At 47.6% G+C, this 22,486-nt stretch overlaps 1 protein-coding gene across 1 annotated transcript in view; it reads left to right on the top strand.

Moving 5' to 3' along the window:
- The window catches only part of LOC144764166 (A.superbus venom factor 1-like), a 1,132,054-nt gene that overhangs the window by 430,111 nt on the left and 679,457 nt on the right, over positions 1-22,486 (top strand). The window contains exons 18-20 of the mRNA XM_078650288.1: positions 9,244-9,329; positions 10,153-10,298; positions 11,479-11,688. Of these exons, the coding sequence (XP_078506414.1) occupies positions 9,244-9,329; positions 10,153-10,298; positions 11,479-11,688 (442 nt within the window). The remainder of the gene's footprint in view (positions 1-9,243; positions 9,330-10,152; positions 10,299-11,478; positions 11,689-22,486) is intronic.

Raw genomic sequence — 22,486 nt, 5'->3', positions numbered from 1 at the left:
TTCCCCCTTTGGTTTGTTTATGAAGGTGCAAATATTTAAATGTGACTGGTCAAACAATAACAAGCACAACAGAATGTATGACGCATACATTTACAAAGCGGTATTTTATATCGTGTTCATTACAACGCAAGTCGCTACAACGACTTACGCTGGAGGGCGCTAGACTTAGGAATAGTATGATTTACTATTCCAACTCCAGTCTAAGTACAGTAGGGAAGGTGTTGGAATTGTAAATCATACTATTCCTTAGGTTAGAGCGCCATCCAGTTGTAACGACTTGCGTTGTAATGACCGCGATGTAAAGGTATTGCAATGCAATGCCCCCGTTGTAATGGATGCCTCCCAGCACAATAGCATACAAAATCAAATCTAACCAGTTTAATCAGACTATGGACTTTAGGTTTGTGAATAAAGGCGCAAATATTTCACAATGACTTTCTAAACAATAACAAGTACAGCAGGCAGCAGCATACAAATATCAAACCAGTTTAGTCAACCAATGCCCCTTTGGTTTGTGCATGAAGGTGCAGATATTTCAAAGTCACAGTTAAAACAATAATGACAGCCAGGCAGCAGCATATAAAAATCCCCGTTCTGTACCCTTCCCAGGCACACACACATCTAGAGTCACTGCTCCTGCACAGCACTGCACATCTACCTGAAGTAGGCCAAGGGTGAGTCAAGCACACAGCAGTGTAACTTTAAACAGTTGGCCTCACTCCAGTGACACGGTAAAAATGACCTGTTCACTACTACTGATCACTACACAGTATGCTGCCACCACTGCGCTTGTGCTGCTTAACACTTGGCAAAGGCTGTAGTCTCCCACCACTATAAGGATAGCACATTGGGTGCCCCTCCTGGTCCAAAAAGACTGCATATCGTGAGACAGACCTGTGTCATGGCGCACCCGCATGATCTTTGCTCACCTATGAGTCTAGAACTCCAAGAACAGAAAACAGAGACCACGGACAAATTAAAGCAAATGGAGCATACGGGAAAGGAAAGCAGAGAGTATGGGAGAAAGGAAAGTAGATACTAGCGGAAAACAAGTGACAAGTACCGGATCCATTTTTTTTCCACACCTGCCCTGATACTGATGGAGGTTAATTCCAAGCTGAGATTTTGGCTCAGAGAGCTCCACAGCCCTCGATCTAGGCTCTGGGAGAGCTGCCTCTGTGCTTGCCCTGTTTTAAGACCTGTGTTAATATTTAAGGGCAGCATATGCATGTTTCTGTTGGTAACAGTAAAGGTGCGGTATTTTAAAGTATACACAGACTATACGTCTCTCGAAGGACAACTGTTAGCAGATAAGGGGATATTTATAAAAAGAAATTTGACCAAAGTCACACAATATGGTTAAATAGGGGAGGGGATGAATCTTGAAATTAGGATTACTTGGTTTTGAAGCATCAACGCAGAAGAACAATTCCTCTCCCTCTAGACTCAAAATCAGTAGGCATCTGCCTTCAAACATGAGCATATTGGATACAAAAAAGTGGGAAACATCCGCTCCTGAAATCCGCAGAAAATCATTTAAACTATGGGGGCTAGAGGCGGCTGGAAGTTGGGGAGAATCTAGGCCTGGCATCTTCGAAGTCACAATTGAGCCTCGGACAGCTTTCGGGTGATTGTTTGGCCATAAAAGTGAATTCTAAAGCATCCGGGCCACAGTTAGTGGCGGTTGCTTGTTCAGTAGCTTTTTAACACTCACATAGCTGCCAAGGTTTCAGATTGCTATGTGCGACATTTTCATAATTTCAGTGTACTTATGAGTGACATTCGATGACTACGAGTGACACTTTCGTGCAAGCAAAATGAAGCAATTTAGATGAGGGAAACATATACATATCAGAAATTATACCCATTTGAGGAATGAGAAACACTAAGAAGAACTTAAAACTACTATAAAGCACCATAAATAGAAGAGCATTAACCTTAAAAAAGCAGTAACTCACAGCTAATCCTCATAGAATACAGTTTTGCGAATGTGCCTTGTTCATGTTGGAGGAGGTGTGTGCAGAAAGATCTCTATAAACCTTCCGGCCACCCTGCAGTCGGAGGATCAGTTACACGGTGTCTTGACACATTCCTGAGCAGGCTTAAGGCCTCCTGCAGTGACAGACACTCTGCGGGCCCCACCCATTCCTTTGGACCCGGTTTCAAGGGTGCTTCCAAGCAGGGTTGGATTAGGACCAAAAATGGGCCTGGACACCCATAAAAAGCGACCCATGCTTGTGGATCATGACATATCATGAAACCTTGCTTGATATGTGTCAGTGGGCTAAGCTTTGGAAACATTTATGGTAAATTCAGTGTTTTAAAACTTGTAGGGCCTGTCACTCTAGGTATGTTTTCCAGGACAACAATTAAAAAGGGAAGCATTCAAACAGAAAGGATTGCTTGTTTGTACCAGTTCACACCTTGGAGTTCTCAGTAGAGCAGGTGTGTGCCTTCTCCACCAATATGCTCACTCTTCTCCCACTGGAACCAAATAGACCTGTTTCTTTCTGCAGCGTTCACTGCGGACATGACTGTGCTTCTTGCATTGTCCTCAGTGACAAGAGTGTGTTTCCTGCATCCGACAGACCGACAGACCATTCTTTTGGGACATTCCTCAGAGCTGGTGTGTGCTTCCTTAACTCTCTGTATGGGCAGGTCTTGGCCTGATGCACTTTTCCCAAGTGCAGGCCTGCACTTACTGCATCCACCCCATAAATGGATGATGCACCCTGACCTCGATGGAACTGTATTTTGCACCCCCAAGGCAGAAGACATAACTCTTGCCAAAGAGTATTTATGTGGTGTATTTGTTGCCCCACGGAGTGTGAGCTGTTCACCTGCTGCACTGTACACATTATGTAAAACCGATGTATGTCAAGAGTGGTGCTTTTGAATCTGAGCTCTTTTTTTTCAGTTTTGCATGTTATTCTTTTTTTGCACCTGCTCGGTTGTGTAACCAATTCCTTGAGACAAAGTATGGTTTGTTGTAAGCACCTGATCATAAACTGGTGCATGTGTGCAACATACGACTCGTAAATAAGCAAAGCTTCTGTCTTTTTCATGATCTTCCTCTTCACACTCCAGGTGCTTTGATTGTCTAGTTCTGCTGACTCTTGTTCCTGTGGTGTAACCTTCAAATAACTTTACCAATGCATTTCCACTAAAGTTACGCCTGTAATACAGCACTGAACCAGCTCCAGCAGCTCCTGCTTATTCCCGTGCAGATAATCACTCTCATCTGTGCAAAGGCACTCCACTAAAGTCTGGGGCACTTCCACTACTGAAATAATCAAAGTAACATACAGTTTAGACTAAGCATTTCAGTCACTTGCAGCTATAATTGTAATTTCAAGTGGCACAAATGTGACCTTCGTTTTGTGCTCTGCAGAGAGGACAAAGATTGGATGAGTGTGTTGTCAGAAAACCTTTAAGTGAAACTCACACTGCTTTCACACTTAACTTTAGAGCCCTCAATGTTGCCCCATCAAGAATCCCTTCCACAATCTGACCTCCCCCTAACCCTTAGAAGCAACTCAGCTTGCGTGATGTACTGCACAAGACTCAAGCTGCATGGAAAAAATAAATGAATAAAAAAACGCATCCGGGAAAATTAAATACTCTTAGGAAACAGGCCTGCATATTGTATACAATATGAGATCAACCTAGTAAAATGTAAAAGGGACTGCATGGCTGACATATTTTTTGAGTTCTTGTACATACTGTTGAAAAAGTGTTTTACTTCCATCGTTAAGGAGATAAATTTAGGAGTTGTTAGGGACCGTTACTGTTTTAAAATGGACCTGTCCCTCATTATCCTCTGGCCTCAGTCTTTACACCCCCATGGGCTATTTGAAACCCGAGAGGCCAGAGTAATGCAAGAAGGCATTGATGCCCATGGGGACTGCGATATGCCCAATTAACGTTAGCTGACCTGTCAGGACACCTGAGTAACAAAACGGCTTTACTCCACCTCGTCCCCTACTCCACACAACTCCTCCTATATAGTGAGTGCCCTTCATGGCATCTCTAGAGGATGCCAGGAAGGGCACATGATCAGTTCGGAGGAGGCAAAGGCCTCACATTTGGTACTCAACCAGGACGGTCCATTGTCGCTCTGTGTGTGAGAGTAGGCCGAGCAGGCTGACAACTTTCTAAGGCTACAGCAGCTTTGGTTTGTATGAGGTGTTTCTGGCAAATTTTCAGGTGAGACACCGAGGGTAAAAACACACCGGCTAATAGCTGGGCCTCATCTGCTGGCCCATCGCCCAATGGCTGAATTCCCAATCCCACCCTGCTTCCAAGACCCATAAATCCCCGATATATATGTGCTCCTGAACAATACATAATATTTTGCCCTCGCTCTGACAGTCAGGGTCATCCCATTGCACTACTTAAGTGCACTGTTGGCTCTCACCTGTGCCACCATGATGTGTCCTTCTGCAGTACCAGGGTGGTCCAGAGAACATCTTTAACCAGGTTGTTGGAAAGAGGATCACTCAAGCTGCTATCAGTAGAGCTGTAGACTAGCTGTAGGTGGCTGTTTGTTCTGCTGAGAGAGTTGGCTTCTCTGGTTGATGCACTGACACTCACTGCCACTGCGCTAAGCTGCTCTCTATGATTGTCACTTTGATGGCCTTGGTCTGCTGGAGCCCTCAGTCAGGAACTATACTGCACTGCTGTGGGCAGAAGCTTTCCTGTGTGCACGTGCCGATTTCTAGGGCCGCATTGGTAGAGGGGGCAGCTTGCAGACGGCGTGGCTCAAATGGACTGAGATTGTTAAGTAGTTGCAGGCTGAGATGATCCTGTGGGTTGTCACGTGCTAGTATATTAAAAGTAACTAATATTAAGTAACATAACAAGGAGGGCAGGCCGGGTCCTGGTACCAATGTCTCATGGCCACAGGCATCTGGGGCAGAGGGGGATGGGGCAGCCTGCAGGACTCGTGTCACTGCGGGCAGAGTACGACCTGCATAATGCCCAGGGAACAATATCATCCTGTAGCCTACTACCCGGGGGCCCTCCTCACAGTGAGCATGGAATATGAGGGCGGAGGAAGGGTGTGCGCAGGATGGGAAGGCGCAAGGCTACAGTTCATTTGGTGTTAGGAAAAGGGAGTTTGACAGCCACCTCTGCACCTGTGATTATTTAGTGATCACACGTCAAGTACGCACTCATTGAATTCCCATCCCAGTCAGGCCGAATAATTATGACTGAGTTCGCCACGCGCTGCCATCCACAGCCGAACCCACAGTCTGCATCCTGAAACTGTTAGGAACACCTGGGAACGGCTAGGCAGATGAGGCGAGGCCTGCTTCAGTAGTGTCCACTAAAGCAGATGAATGTTGCTGTAGCGCGCAGTTTACTCTGCTCACATGACCCACACTGCCCCACCCTGCAGAGCAATGCGTGATGGCACGCAGGCGGCGCACTAAATGTGAACGTACTGCACTGCAGCCGCGTGAGCCCTGCCTCTGAGGCTGAGGGCCTGTTTTAATATTGGCCTGCTGCCCATGCACAGAGCTAACCTTTGCGGTGCATGGGCGGAAGGTCATTATGAATATTAAAATGTTCCTCTGCTTGGAAGTGAGTTAATATTTCTTTGGCCCCAGAGTCAAGCCAGTCTGCATTGTTGTGAGGGGGCCCCTGGGACTTCGGGGGACCCCCGCACCACAGGTGATGCAGGGGCCTGTGTTACGCTCCTGTGTGGGGGTGGTGGTGGATGTGGTGGTGGTGGTGGACGACTATTGGATAGGAGGGTGCTGGCAGAATGCGGAAGGGGACACATGGGAGAGCAGAAAGAGGTTGAATATTAGAAACAAAAAACAGCGAGTAGATAGAACACAAAACAGATTTAACAGAGTGGTCCCTTCTTATAGTGCATGTGAATGTTCCTTAGCACCCCAGTATTAGTAAACAGGGGGACCATGGGGAGATTAATTGATTAATCATGCATGATGATCGTGTGCGATTAATTGATTAATCACGCATGATGATCGCGTGCATGGATACGCCGAAGAGAACTTACTTGAAGTAAACATTGACAAAACCAAAGTACTGTCAATAACTGGGAATAAAAAGCTGCACTCTTGGTTCCTTGGAACACAGGTAGTTACAAACTGCTCTGAATATAAATATCTTGGCATCATAGTCGATAAAGGAGGTCGCTTCTCAAACCATCTTGAGGCCACAAAGAGAAAAGGTATGCTGATCGCGACAACACTTAAACAACTTAAAATCAAGATGACCGGCCCTACTCTTCTACCATTGCTTCGCGTTGCCCAAGTAAAAATTCAGTCATCAATCACTTACGGTAGCGAAGCATTAAGAGGCACAGACGCGAAACTGTTGGATACAATCATTTCAAAAGCATACAGACTTCTCTTAAATTTGCCATCTTATACCTCACAAGCCCAGATCCGGCTAGAATTTGGACTAACTAGCCAAATGCTCGCAAGGAGAGGATCATATATTAAGTGCTGGCACAAAATAAAGAACTCACCAGAGAATACATTGAACCACCAGCTTTGGCAAGATCTGTGCAGCTGCTCCAAAATGCCGGGGAAAAAATACTTAGAGGAGTCCCTGATTGTTACAGGACTAAAAGAACTATGGGAAATCCCATTACCGCACGCACAATTCACACGTGTAGCAAATAAAAGTATAAAGAGACTCTCGCTCATAGAGGACAAAGTTACTTTTTCCCATAGGCGTCACGCTTGGATGACTCTGTGTACATATAAATCACCCGGGTTACAAGCATATTTTGGACTGGGGTACTGCAGGAAATCAAAAGAAGCCTTTTTAAAACATAGGCTAGGAATCCTACCAGTTATACCACATCTACAACTATGGGCGAGAAGGAACTGTGGGACAACATGCAGGTTATGCGGTGCAGGGAAAGAAGATATCGAACATTTGCTATGCACCTGCTTGAGGTTGAAAGAGGAAAGAGCAGCTCTGCTAAAATTTTCTTTTAATGAACACAGAATACGCACACGCAGACAAGCAGTCCTTGCATGTTTCGATCCAGGATTTCAGTCACTAAGCAATGAGGGCTCTGTACAGTCCAGTACTGCATTTAAAATTTAAAGAGCAATGCTCCGTTAATTAAAAAAAAAAACACATCGTACCTGCAGTGAGAGTGGCTCATGTAATGTAACTGGGTGTCTTGAAAAGGTCTCTACTACTCTTGAGTTCAGTTTGCACTGTATGAATTTGCTAAACAAACAGCCAGCAGACCTTGTAGAGCAAGAGTCTATTATATCCATTCATGTAGCGCACGCACAACAATGAGGGCTCTGTACAGCCCAGTACTGCACTCTACACAACAAACAAATATCCGTTCATGTAGGGCACGCACAGCAATTAGGGCATTATACATCCCAGTACTGCATTTAAAATTTAAAGCGCATTAAAGCGCAATGCTCCCTTAATTAAAAAGCAAACTGTGCCTGCAGTGAGAGTGGCTCACAAAGAAAAGAAAAAAGTGCTTAGCAGCGAATTAAGAGAGACTGTCTCCCGCCGCAAATAAAAAAGCCAGTCCTGGTGGGCAGGGCCAAAAGTGGACAGGGTGGTAACCAGGAAGGACTAAAAAGCCTCCTAGACAATCGTAACACCCGGTTTTGCATAATTGGTGACGCAAAATGACACGCACCAATGCAAAACACGGGCGGAGCAGAAAGCAAGCTTCTGGAATCCTATGGATTCCAAGGAGCCCTCGCAAGGCAAACAGCGCATGCGCATTGCTAACGCCATGCGAGACCTAAAAAGTGCTCACAGAGTAATTGAAGGCGACTGTATAATGCTGCAAGTAAAAGATCCAGTCTGGGTGGGCGGGGCCAAAAGGAGACAGGGCAGTAACAAAAAAGCCTAATTTTCAATCAGACACCACAGTTTTGCATAAATGATTACGCCAGCCAATGGAAATGTTGGGCGGGGCTTCAAATCCCCTTCTGAAAGCGTATTGATCACAATAAGCCTTGCGGAATGAGGAGCGCATGCGCGCTGCAGCGCTAGTCTTCAAGACCTAAAAATGTTGTTGGTCAGATAATGGTTTAGCATCTCTGTTATCATGTCATTATATACATTATGTATGGGTCTGCCCCTGAGATGGTACTTACAGACTTGTATACCAATTAGATTATCAATGCATGCATCTAGCGAACAAGCATCCAGTGTCATCATAAACAAAATTGATATTTTTTGGGGTATGTTGGAAAATTGGATGGATAAGGGATTACTTGAGCAGGAGTAGATTAAGTATTTGAGGATAGACCTCTCTGTCAAGCCTGTCCCTTACTTGATTCCCAAGGTACAAAAAAAACAACTAACCCCCTGGCAGACCTGTAGTCTCCTCCAGAGGTAGTGCTCTCGAGCAAATGTCTAAGTATGTGGATCCTTTCCTTAGAAACTTTGTATGTACTCTCACATCCTACATAAAAGACATGAACGATTTTTGGACCGAAATAGAGAATATAGAATGGGAAGAAGTTCTTATTACAATTACACTGGAGGTTTGTTCTATGTATACATGGATTGATCATCTAAATGATATAGAAGCCTGCAAGCACTTTCTCAGGGCCAGAGCCATACGTTTATTTGCACATATGACATGCTAAGACAACTGTATCCACCTTGAAATACACCCCCTCATATATGGATATTCAAACCATTCATTTTGGAGCTACAGAACTGGCAATTTTCAAGCACACTCTCTCTGGTGCACACTTTTTTCATAGTTGTTACCTTTAGTTTGAGGCTTCAGAGCCTAAACAATTTCAGAGCAGTTCAGAACAATTGGTTGATGAAGTTACATACAGTATCTTGTTAACAGGGTTAATCTTACTTACTAGTGCGCAATTTCACATTATTAGTCTATATTTGAAACTATGTGGGTTCATAAATCATGCCCATTTTTTCAAAGTAACTACTTTAGATAAAAGCAATTTAAAGAGAATACATATCATCAGAATAGCATGTCATGTTCTTGGCATACACTAATGTACATTTGACTGTGGGTGTACCTAATCTTTCTCATCACACCAAATCTGTTCGCTAGACATTGATTTTTTCTGTTTATCTTTGTTATAGCATTACTTCTGCTACTGCCCTGAGACTACTCTTACTTTCGACCTTGGCTCTTATCTTTCGCTCTTCAATAGTTTTTTCCAAATTTAGGCAAATGACTTGTCTCCCTCTCCACTATCAGCTCACCCTGAATACCACTGTGTTTCTCTTTAGACTCTCCAGTAAAACATTGCAAATGTTCCTGAAGGATTCCATCACCACCTGGGAAGTTCTTGCTGTCAGCCTCTCAGATGGAAAGGGTGAGTGCTGGGTCTGTGGTGGAAATGCCAAGGTTGACGAAAGGTTATTTACCTGTAACAATATTACATTTCCAGTATGGAATCTGCCTGAGAGTAATATGTTTGGAATAGTTTACTCTTGTTCTGGATTCTGCACAATGGCATGACAATGATGCAAGCATTAATATTTGCAACAGATTCCAGGTCGACTAGGGAAAAGCCACTTATGTGTAACAACAGTTTCTCAATTAAGGGAATTCTCACATTTGTAATCTCAGAATATTTTAGCATCATCAGGAAAGCAGTGCAATGAATAGAATAAGGTCCTCAATTCAAGATTTACAAAAATGCAGAGTCGACCACAACCTGGAGTGTATTTTTGAATCAGGAATATCAGTACAGTGGGAAAAAAACATTCCTTCGGGTTTTTTCCATTCAGCACATTTTGCCTGAGTAAAGCAGATAAACTTTATATGGGGCTGAAAGACACACATTCAGATGCAATTGGCAGGAATTGTTGTGCAAGTGCCATGCCCTGCTGTTATTCCCCATTGCTAAGGTGTAGCAAAAATGACCGTAGCATGCAGCACTAGGAATTCCAGCTGCAACATTAACATAACTTATTACTAGGGCCAAAGTCTTCTGTTGTGTGGGATGTTGCTTCATTTGCCATCAAATACGTTAATACCAACATTTCAGGAAATATGTTGTTGAACGTCTAATTTCTATTTAAAATGTGGGTTCTAAAATAAATCTTACAGTTACATAGAAAAAACTTGTGAGTCTTTTGGTAAAGGCATTTCCATGTTGCCACCGCAGTGACTGTCAATCTCTTACTCTGCAGGGATCTGTGTGGCCGATCCGTATGAGATCACTGTGTTCAAGAAGTATTTCATAGACCTGCGGCTACCCTACTCTGTCGTCAGGAACGAACAGGTGGAAATCCGAGCTGTGCTTTATAACTACGAGGAGGACCACGATCAAATAAGGGTATTTGTTAGCATCAAATACAAATGTATACAAAAAATATGCTGAGAACTAAATCATAGATTTGTCCTTTCAAATCTAGTTTTAATCCGGTGCTTTTTGTGCAAAATGAAACAGTTGCTAAGCACCCAGGGGCAGATTTACAATTCCTGGCGCATCCCTGCAAATCAGCAGGGATGCACCAGGAAACATGCGCACGCATAACAATCCTTGCGCCACCACGGATGCGCCGCATTTACAATGCGGTACAAAAGGGGGTGGTGATGGACGGAGCATCTGAGCCAATCAAACACTCACACCTAGTCAAAAGATCTGAGTTTGATCCATCACCGTTCTTTAGCCCACTCTGCCACCCCAGTTCAGACATGGCTATATGCAAATCAGTCGGTGATGGATTAAACCCAGATCTTTTGACTGGGTGTGAGTGTTTGATTGATTCAAATGCCCCGTCCATCACCACCCCCTTTTGTACTGCATTTACAATGCAGCGCATCATGGCGCAAGGAAATGCAGATGTGTGTCGCGGGCATGACGCAACTCCAGCACTGTGCCAACCTGGCCTAACTAGCCTATGGTGCGTCACACCGTACGCCTGCTTCAAGCAGGCCCAAGGTTTTGACGCAGCAGGGTCGGAAAAGTGACTTAGTGAAATCTTGTAGATTTCACATAGTCACTTTTCCGAGGCGTTCCTGCGCCAGAACGCACACCCCCCGCCGATGCAGGTTTCATGTGGCGCAGGGCTTTACAACATGACGCATCTCCATAGATGCGTCACGTTGTAAATACCATGCAGCGTGGCGCTGGCTTTACGCCGCCGCTGCGTCACAGAAGTGACACAACGGCAACGCAAAAGTGGCGTACGGGGCTTGTAACTCTGCCCCCCAATATTCACAAACAAGGAGACTGGGATAGAGTGCGATGAAAAGATAGGCGCAGTGTCTCAAAATCTGATCAAATGTTAAGAACCCGGATAAGAATGAGCATATTCTGATCCTACAAGCAACATTTTGAGATTTAAACACATTGTTCATGCAGATCAAAGTGTTGAGACCAAGGTCTTGCAAACGAGAAATTGTGGGTTCCCTAAGATACTGTATGGACTGACTTCCCACCAAGAATTGGTCTAAGATCTGTTCCTTCATGCTCCATTTTCACATATTCCTTTTCCACGTATCTGTTTCAGGTTCGCGTGGAGCTCTTGTACAATGAAAAATTCTGCAGCGCTTCCACTTCAAAGAAGAGATTCCGTCAGGAAGTGACGATGACAGGCAAGACTCCCCGCGCTGTGTCTTTCATCATCGTGCCCCTGGAGGCTGGTCTGATTGACATTGAAGTGAAGGCTTTTTTTCCAAACTACATTGGCGACGGAGTGAAGAAGAAGCTAAAAGTTGTGGTAGGTACACACAATTTATAGCCATTTAGCACAAACTTGTGTAAAAGTTTTCTTCCAATCAAGTGCATTCCTCACAAACATACATGCACTAACTTCACAAAAGTCACCGACTCTTGCAAAACTTAAATATGTAGAACTATCCCTCCAAGACCCCCGTGGTATTTAAACTTTAAAAAAGTTTTCACAGAACTCTCATTTTCCATATTCGAGTAAGACTGTACAGCAGGTACAAATTACAAAGTACGACGGTACCGCCTTTGTCGTGTATGAGGATAGAGTGATTGAAATACGACCGGCAGCATTAGGACCGAGCGCACGTAGGAGAAGGTACCAGCCCATTAACTGGGTGGGAGCGTCAGCATACAACCAGACTGTATCGGGATACTGTGGAGAATGCCAACTGACAGTTTGTGATTAATATCAGTGACATTGAATAACTGCCCCGCAACACGTGACAGAAGAATCTTCGAGCAGTGTTTAAACAAACGCAGACCAGCGGCCACGTGTGATACCTCGACTTGTTTATAAGAGACAATGCCAGGCTGCCCCGGGCCACCGCAGGGGGCCACCTAAGAGGGCGGCCACCCTTAGTGCCACAGGATGGCACAGACCCCCAATGAGCGGTCTAGTGTGTGGGACCCTGGAGGTCCCCAGTGATGTCACTTCCGGTGGGGGGAGGGGCCGTAGCCATATAGCCTGGGGGGCGCGCCCTGGCGCCCTCTTTGACCCCGATCAGCCTCGTGGACGGTCCCTCTCCCCCCTTGACCCGGACGAGCTATGCTGCCGAGGGGATGTATGACATTACAACGCATGCTTTTACATCGCATGCTTTTACATTGCAGTTTTTACAACGCATACCATTACAACGCATAGCGCTTTTGGGTGCTGGATAGTGAATAGTTTAATTTACTATTCCAACTCCAATCCCCGTGGACACTAGGGAAGGTGTTGGATAGTAAATTAAACGTATTGCCTATCCTAGAGTGCCCCCCAGCGCAATGCGTTGTAATGGTTTGCGTTGTAAAAGTTGCGTCGTAAAGGCACTGCGTGGTAAAAGTTGCGTTGTAAATGATGTTTCACCTGCCGAGGGGCGGCCTGACCTTGGATCGCCCATAAGATAACCCAACATGTTGGCATAATGTTTATATAAATAAAGCTGCAACAACTTTCTCCAACAAAACATAGTGTGGTGTCTGTTATTATGAGAAATTGTTGTGAGCAGTTTGGGGTATGGGCGGATATTGGCACTATGAGAAAATGCCCTCACGTCCATTGCCAGTCTTTATCATAATAACAAAGGCTTAACTGGAGCCCGTTTTGATTATCGAGTGAGGTTAGCAGCTATTGACAGAAAACTGACAAAGCCCTGATGACAGTCCGGGAACTGGTTTCCCTGGACTAGAAATGCGTCGGCACACCTGAGGGAGCGAGCTATTCCACTAAGAGTTTAGACCAGCCACTGCTGGATGTTAAGCTATTTTTATTTTTCGATTGTGCTCCTTCTTTTTCAACTTTTTCTTTTCTTTGGATATAGATTAACTCAACTAAAAAATTTGTCAATGTTTTGTCTTTTGTTTAACGTATTTGTTGTGGAATGTATGATAATTGTAAATATGTGGTTGTAAATAGTCGTGTATTGTAATTGAAATGCAATGAATGTATAGACTTTTGTTCCCTTTTTTGCGAAATTTGAAAAAAAAGTGTTAAAATTCATAAAATAGACATGTATAAATAAAAATACAGGGTCAAACTTATAAATTGTGTTTGCCCCATTCACTAAGAATAATTTTGTTTAAAACTGGTTGGGTGTAGGCACTTTTGTGTTTTGTGATATAATAGGGTCCAGCCTACCCCGTACCCTATTGGGACCTAACGCATTAGCTTCACAAAACATCGAGAGACTATGGCATCAATAGACAGCGTCCCGCTGCCACACGCACAGGTTTTTCATCAGTTCTATTTGTGCACAACTGATGCAAACACATCGCTGTTGCTCTACGAATATTAGTACATAATTGTTGGCTTCAACATTATTGAGCTGGCCTTTTTGACCGCGTCCCGCACTATATTCAACTTGCCATTTTAGATACGGCTATTTACTGTGGCATACAGGGTCGTAATGGTAACGCGGGCACTTAGGAAATGGCCGAAGGGCCGGTAGCCGAGTTCCAGCTGTGGGCTGCTTTTTTGGGCTGTCTGGGGCCTGTCTGTACTGTTAGGATGTCATCAGTGGCCCAGTGGGTGCCTGAGTGGTCTTTCTAGAGGCATATAGGCGGAGGTATCACTCCCTTTCTCTTGCTGGGCCGGCCCATTAATATATGCTGATTGCAATCCAATCCAAAAATTCTTTATTTCGGCCATTTGAGACCATAAAAGATTCGTTAAAAAACATTAAAACACATCAAACATAGAATAAAAACAAGGCAGGGTACATTACACAACTAGTTCAATTCCCTGTAGGATCTGGGCATGAGGAGGCAATTAACTCTATTTCATTACAGATCATAACACGTTTAACAGAAGATCAATCTTTTAATATTTTTCCCCTTATCTGCCACATGGCCATTAAAAACTTGGCAACTGCAAAAACTATATAGTGCAGGGTACTTGTCTTCAGAATTCTGTATGAGTGTAAGTAGTTTCTGATGCCCAAATTCCTACACAGTGGCACCAGCCAATATTTCCTCGGTCTAGTGTAGGCAGGGCAAAAAAACAGCACGTGTGTTTCGTCCTCCTCATTCTTACTGCACCCAGGACAGATTTTATCGTCCAGCGCTGTCCATTTGCAAGTAAATGTTTTAAGGGGCAGGGTGCCTAGCCTCCATTGAATGAACAGTTTCCTTGCCAGAATAGGAAATATAATGTCCATAAAACCTTCAAAGTAAAAAGAATTTTTGGTGTCCAGAAATTGTTCAGTTAGGGTGCCGACTTTGGATGCACACACAAGGGAAACTAGGCTTTTCTCCTTGAATATTTCAGCGAGCCTTTTGCGTGGCACCCCCTGGCAACCTCTTTCAGGAACCTCCCACAACTCAGAAAGTCCCAGGCGATAGAATTCTCGTTTAATATAAGCCAACCACGGAATTCTGTCACGATGGTTAAGGTTCAAGACATGCTTGAGATCTTCCCTCTAGTGGGCAAGTTCACCAGTAGACCAGAGCCTGTGCCAAAACCTCAATGGTTTTAGTGCCAATTCATCCCCTATTGAAGGGAGCCCCAGATCTAATCTCAAAGGTAGCAAGGGTGTACCTTGGGGAAGAACCAAGAGGCGCATGAGGAAGTTATTTTCTACCTTGACAAGTTCTGTCCCGGCTTTGTGACCCCACAACTCACCACCATAGGATGCGGCTGCTTTGGCTTGGGTTTTGTACATCTCCAAGGCTGGACTAATGGGTTTAAAGGTTGATGTATTCGCGACCTTCAGGATTGCCCCCGACATTTGGGCCAACTTTAAACGGGATCTAGCTAACTGAGGACCCCATGATAGATTTTCGTGTAAAGTTACCCCCAAATACTGGAATGTTCTGACCCTTTCCAGCCTTGCAGAACCCAATGTTGGATTGGGCCTAGTTGTAGTGGAGGGGTTGAATACCATGAATTTGGTTTTCTATGTGTTGATCTCCAGGCCATGCGCCCTACAGAAATCCCCAAACCCATCTAGTATCCGTTGGATTCCCATCGGGGATTTGGAGAGCAGGAGGGTATCATCGGCAAACATAATAGCCGGAACCCTCCTGCTTGCCAGCAAAGGTGCGTCGTTGTCCCTGACATTGTCAAGATGGAATATGACACTGTTTACAAAGAGGCAAAACAGGGTCGGCGCAAGAACGCAACCCTGTCTTACCCCTCTGAGGACTGGAAACCTAGAGGACAACGCTCCATCCCTCCCACACCTAACCTGGGCAAAATTGCCTTCGTGGAGCCTAATTATTGCCTGTAGCAGTTGTGGAGGAACGCCCAACTCCTTGATAACCTCCCATAATTTCTTACGGGGAACCAAGTCAAATGCGGACCTCAGGTCCACGAACACCATGTACAGACTCCCCCCCTCAATCCTCACTGTTTTCCAGTAAAGAAGGACGAGGCGGAAAATCTGGTCCATGGTGGATGTGTTTTTCCTGAAGCCCGCCTGGAGGGGACTAAGGATCGCATTGTCCTCCATCCAGTCAAGAAGATGGTCAAGGAGAAGGCGGGAAAAAAGTTTTTGGGGTACATCTATGAGGCTGATCGGCCTGTAGTTGGCTGGGAGCAGAGGAGAGCCCTTTTTGAAAATTGGAACTATCTCTGCCCCCAGCCAAGTACAGGGGATCTCCATCCCTCCCAAGATAGAATTAAATATGATTAGAAAGTACGGGCCCCAGATCTCTGGATGATATCTAAACAAATCTCCAGGGAGTCTGTCAAGTCCTGGGGCCTTCTCCAACGCCAGTCTCTCCATTGCGCTTATTACCTCACCCAATGTGAATTCTAGTTTATCTGCGGAATCAGATGTAATGTCAAGGGCCACCTCGTTAGCAGATTCAGGAGTATCTTGGTACAATTTGCTAAAATGGGATTCCCATACGGAGGCAGCAATATTTGGCTCCACTGCTGATTTTGGTTTGCCTGTACCAGTATTGACCAGAGACCAGGATTTTCTAGAATCCCTGGTTTCCAGTGCCAGAGATAGGTCCTGCCATCTATCCCAATCCCATTCTGACTTTGCCAGGGCGATGGCTTGCCTGTATTTACGTCTCAGCTCAACTACCTTATCCTTGTTGGTGCCGGACTTTATCATACAAATCAGCTTGGTTTTTATCTTTTTGCAAGTAGAGTTATACCAAGCTGAGGTTCGAGTCCTCTTCTTCCTGGTCACCACCACAGGGTAAAAAACCTCTCCTAAAATTCCCACTAGATCTGTGTGGATTAGGGCTAATTTCTCATTAAAATCAATGGGTCTGGGTTTGTTAATTAGTCCGTCCATTTCAACTAACTTCGGGAGTGCCAATTCGTAGATTTTTGTTATGCACTCCTTTGAGCTTACTAATTTCCCCCATCTTACCCTACGTCTGTTGTTGCATAAGACCAAGTTCCCTGTGTCTTCACTAGAGTCTGTGAGTGACGACCCTGCTTCGGGTGCAGGGTGAGCCATATCTAAACAGAGGGCATTGTGGTCACTGTCCGATCTTTCTATTACCCTAAAGTCCTGGACCTTGGACCACAAGCCTGTATCTACAAAAATGTAGTCCAGGCGCGATTCGTGGTCCTTCCTGTTGAAGGTACACGATGAAGGGGTATCAGATGGAGTACGCCCATTACAGGCCCTCAGGGCAAAGTTCAAAGTCAAGGATGTAATCTGCACCGCTAGAGGGGACCATGATTTTTGATAAGGGGATTGGCATGGAGGGATCCCCCAATAATCGTCTTCAGCAGTTAGGGCACCCTCCTTCAAACCTTCCAAGGGTTCGAAGTGGCAGTTGAAGTCTCCGCCCATCAATATCTTACAATCGGTGGGTAGTTGCCCCAAAAATGAAGATAAATCATCCAAAGTGGGTGATTCCATGGACCCACTAACTTGGCGCGAGTACACATTGACAATCGCCAGATTGAAGGCGTTAGGCCATTTAAGACGAACACATTGAATGTCCTCCGAAAGGGTTGGTATTATCTCTGCTCTACAACCAATATGACTGGCCACCCAAATAGCGAGTCCACCGGAAGGCCTCCCTTTACCATTCCACTTGGCGTTGATGTAAAAGGTTGCGTAACCTGCCCTGAGAAAGGGTTCCCTAGCCCAAGTCTCCTGAAAGAGACAGATATCATTGCTGCCTACTAGAGAAACCCAATCATTTGAATCTAATTTGTTGGCGATGCCTGCCACGTTCCAGGAGAGGACCTTCACGGATCCTACGGGAGTCTTAAATACCATTCCCCTCGTCCTCTCAGCAGCGTTACCTATAGATGGTAATGCAGACCTATCCGGTAGTACTCCCAAATCAGTTGGAGCTTGAGATGTTATATTACAAGGAATAATCTCGGGGATAGATTAGCAGGATAGCCCTGGGTACTAGTGGTAGTTGTACTCTCCAAAAGAGGTGCAACAGGGTCTTGATTGATGTTAACAATAGCAACTGTCCCTATTCCCTGCAAAGCAGTTTCGGAAACTACCCCTTCGATATCCCCATCGATATCCCTATCACATGCGCCCATTGGGAGTCAGTCAACCTGGTCAAGGCAACTGTATCTATTGGAATGAACATAATTGCTATAGACAGAAGTATCATGACGAGGGGGCCCATACCTTGACCCATCGATAGCAAATCCCACCCTGGTCCAGCCGTCGTCTTTCCCCAAGGTCGAATCTCCACCACTAGGATAAAAAAACGACAGGGGGACCTATATGCTGATTGAGCGGGGCAGTTTGCAGCTGCCGCCTCTTGGATCACCGACGGTCATCCGGAACGCTTCCGGCTTCCTGCTCCATTTCATCTAAGATTTTTGGGTAGACTGCCATGCTTTATCACTAAGTGGCTTTAGTCCACCACGGACCCTCCTATTCAAATCATGATGATTGCTACCGGTCGCTCTCCAGAATCTTTGGAGGCCTGAGATGGTACCATCCAATTTTTTTCTAGGGCTTAGTCGCCCCACTCACTGCTGTCGCTCCTGCCTGCCTTTGCCGCCTCCTGCCTGCAGATTCCTTCGCTCGCTGCCCGCTGCTCCTGGGAATTTCCCGCTGCTCCTGGGAATTTCCCGCTGCCCGCTGCTTCTTGGAATTTCCCGCCGCTGCCTTCCTGCGGCCCCGCCCCCCTGTGATTCCATTCGCCACCCCGCTCCCGCCACCCAGCTGCTCCTCCCTCCCGGCTCCTGACTTATGACGCCCCCAGAGGACCGCGCAGCGGACGCGCGCAGCGGGAGCGCCGATTCAGCGCCGAAGGTGCACCAAAGGTAAGCCCGTCTGCGCCCGTCCGCGCCTGGCCCGCGCCCAGCGCCAGGACCCCTGGCCCTCCCCGCCGAGGCAAGACGACCCGACTGACCTACGACGCCGCCACTCTCAACGCACTCAATGCCGGCCGGACCCACGCCTGCTGCCGAGCCACCCCGAGACGCACCCACGGACCCTTCACCTGCTGCACCTGCAAGTTCACCTGCCTATGAACCTGCCCCGCACCCGCCAAGACAAACACCAGCAGCAACCACCTCAAGTGCATCCTGATCATCACTCGCTCCGTCCACAGACACGCTGTGGAACTCTGGAACCTCCTCAACGCTATATTACCGGACGTCGCCTTCCTCACGGAAACCTGGATGAACGCCTCCTCTGCACCCGACATCGCCATCCCCATCCCGGACGGGTACAAGATCATCAGGAGGGACCGCATCAACCAGACCGGAGGTGGCATCGCCATCGTCCACAGGTACACCATCCGCATCACGACCGACGCCAACGACTCCTTCGCCGCAGCCGAACATCTCCACTTGCAGATTCACACCGACCCTAAGACGACCCTCAGAGGCACCCTCGTCTACAGACCCCCGGGACCACGCACACAATTCAGCGAAGACATCACAGACTTCATCAGCCCGCACGCCCTCCCCTCCACTGACTACATCCTCCTCGGGGACCTCAACTTCCACCTGGAGAACAACAAGGACCGCAACACCACCGCCCTGCTGGAAAACCTCGCCAACCTCGGACTCAAGCAACTGGTCAACACCCCCACCCACTACGCCAGCCACACGCTTGATCCCGTCTTCTCTTCCAGCAAGTACATCACCTTCAGCCACGCCACCGGACTCCACTGGACCGACCACAGCTGCGTCCACTTCAGCTTCAAAAGATCCACGACCCACCACCACCCGCAACAGGTACCTCACAGAAATTGGAGCAAGATCACCGCAGACCAGCTCACCACCTCCCTCAGCCAGAGCCCACCCGCCAACACAACGGACCCCAACGAAGCAGCCCGCAACTTCACACAGTGGCTGACCGCCTGCGCCGACGACCTCGCGCCACTAAAGAACCCTCCCAGCAGACCCAGAAGCAAGAAGGCATCCTGGCTCACCGACGACCTCAAGGACTCCAAGAAGACCTGCCGCACCCTCGAGAAAGCCTGGCTCCTCGACCGGACCACCGACAACATGACCGCCCTCAAACACGCTACTCGCAAGCACCACCAGCTCATCCGCACCACCAAGAAGAAATCCCTGAAGGAACGACTGGACAACAACGCCCACGACAGCAAAGAGCTCTTCACTATCGCCAAGGAGTTCTCCAACCCCAGCACCGGCACCAACGACATCACTCCGTCACAAGACCTCTGCGACTCCCTCGCCTCGTTCTTCCACCGCAAGATCGCCGACATCCACAACAGCTTCGGCGCCCCACCCACGCACCCAACCGTCGAACCAACGCCCCCCCCACCGCCACCGTTCGCACCTGGACCACGGTGACCACCGAAGACACAGCCCGCACGATGAACACCATCCACTCCGGATCATCGACCGACCCCTGCCCACACCACGTCTTCAACAAGGCCGACTCCACCATCGCACCCCAACTCCGGAACATCATCAACGCCTCCTTCAACACCGCCACCTTCCCGGAGAGCTGGAAGCACGCCGAGATCAGCGCCCTCCTGAAGAAACCTACAGCGGACCCCACCGATCTCAAAAACTTCCGCCCCATCTCGCTCCTCCCTTTTCCTGCTAAAGTCATCGAGAAGATCGTCAACAGACAGCTGACCGCCTTCCTCGAGACGAACGGATCCCTCGACCCCTCGCAGTCCGGCTTCAGAGCCAACCACAGCACCGAGACCGCCCTCATTGCAGCCACCGACGACATCTGGACCCTGCTCGACAAGGGGGAAACAGTGGCCCTCATCCTCCTGGACCTCTCCGCTGCGTTCGACACGGTCTGCCACCGCACCCTAGTCCAGCGCCTCAGCAACATCGGTATCCAAGAGAAGGCACTGGAGTGGATCATCTCGTTCCTTGCCGGAAGAACACAAAGAGTCCGCCTCCCCCCGTTTCGCTCCGAGGCCACCGAAGTCATCTTCGGCGTCCCGCAAGGATCTTCACTCAGCCCCACCCTCTTCAACATCTACATGAAACCTCTCGAGCCATCGCACGCCAGCACAACCTCAACTTCATCTCTTACGCCGACGACACCCAGCTGATCCTCTCCCTCACCAGAGACCCCGACACAGCCAGAACCTGCCTACACGAAGGGATGAAAGACGTCGCCGAGTGGGTGAAGGACAGCCGCCTGAAACTGAACTCGGACAACACGGAAGTCCTCATCCTGGGATCTTCGCCCTCCGCCTGGGACGACTCCTGGTGGCCCCCAGCCCTGGGCACCGCACCCAAGCCAACCGACCACGCACGCAACCTGGGCTTCATCCTGGACCCCTCCCTCTCAATGACCAGACAAGTCAACGCCGGCTCCTCATCGTGCTTCAACACCCTGCGTATGCTTCGCAAGATCTTCCGCTGGATCCCGACCGAGACCAGGAAGACTGTCACCCAGGCACTCGTCACCAGCCGACTGGACTACGGAAACGCCCTCTACGCCGGAACCACAGCCAAGCTACAGAAAAGACTCCAGCGCATCCAGAACGCCTCCGCCCGACTCATCCTGGATGTCCCCCGACGCAGCCACATCTCCAGCCACCTGAGGAACCTGCACTGGCTCCCTGTCGACAAGAGGATCACGTTCCGGCTCCTCACCCACGCACACAAGTCTCTCCACGACCTGGGCCCCAAGTACCTCAACGACCGCCTGACCTTCTACACGCCCACCCGCCAGCTACGGTCCACCAACCTCGTCCTCGCAGCCGTACCACGCACCCGAAGAGCCACCGCCGGAGGAAGATCCTTCTCTTACCTGGCTGCCAAGACTTGGAACTCCCTCCCCATCCACCTTCGGCTGACCCAGGACCATCTCGCCTTCAGGAAATAACTCAAGACCTGGCTGTTCGAGCAGTAGCATACCCCTCCCCCCAAGCGCCTTGAGACCCTCCCGGGTGAGTAGTGCGCTATACAAATGTCATGATTGATTGATTGATTGAGTGTTTTTGCCGACGAAGCCGCTCCAAAACTGAAAAGTGCGTAAATGATTGATGTTGTACAGTGGAGGAGAGTGGAGTGGCTTTTTGTAGCGTGTCAGAGTGGAGTGCAGTGGCAAAGAGTGAAAGGGCATAGAGTGGAGTAGAGTCTTGTTGAGTGGAATAGCTTACAGTGGAGTGGTGTGTCATAGAGTGGCTTGTCATACAGTGGTGTGTGGTAGAATGCCTTAGAGCGGTGTAGAGTAGAGTGGCATGTTGTACAGTGGAGTGGCACAGAGTGCAGTGGAGTGTCATAGAGTGGATTGGCATGTCGTGGAGTGGCATAATGTGTCATAGTGTTGAGTAGTGTGTCATATAGTAGAGTGTCCTAGAGTGTAGTGGCATAGATTAGAGTGGTATGTCATAGAGTAGGGTGGAGTGTTGTTTTGTATAGTGGAGTGGAGTGGCATTGAGTAAACTGGTGTGTCATAGAGTGGCACATTGTAGAGTGTCATATAGTGTAGCATAATGTCTTATAGTAGAGTGGCGTAGAGTGGTCTGGCATGGACTAGAGTGAAATTGAGTGGCATGCAATGAGCTGCATGGCGTGGAGTGGCATGGAATGTCATAGCGTGAAGTGGAGAGTTGTAGATTTAAGTGTTGTGTTGTAGCGTGGAGTGGCGTGGCGTGATAGATTGGAGTACCATGTCATAGAGTGCCTTAAAGTGGAGGCGTGCGGAGTGGAGTGGAATGGTATAGCCTCGAGCACAGTG

The sequence above is a fragment of the Lissotriton helveticus genome, chromosome 1_1 (genome assembly GCF_964261635.1).
Source record: "Lissotriton helveticus chromosome 1_1, aLisHel1.1, whole genome shotgun sequence".
NCBI classification, from domain to species: Eukaryota; Metazoa; Chordata; class Amphibia; order Caudata; family Salamandridae; genus Lissotriton; species Lissotriton helveticus.
This window is presented reverse-complemented; position numbering and strand designations above follow the sequence as displayed.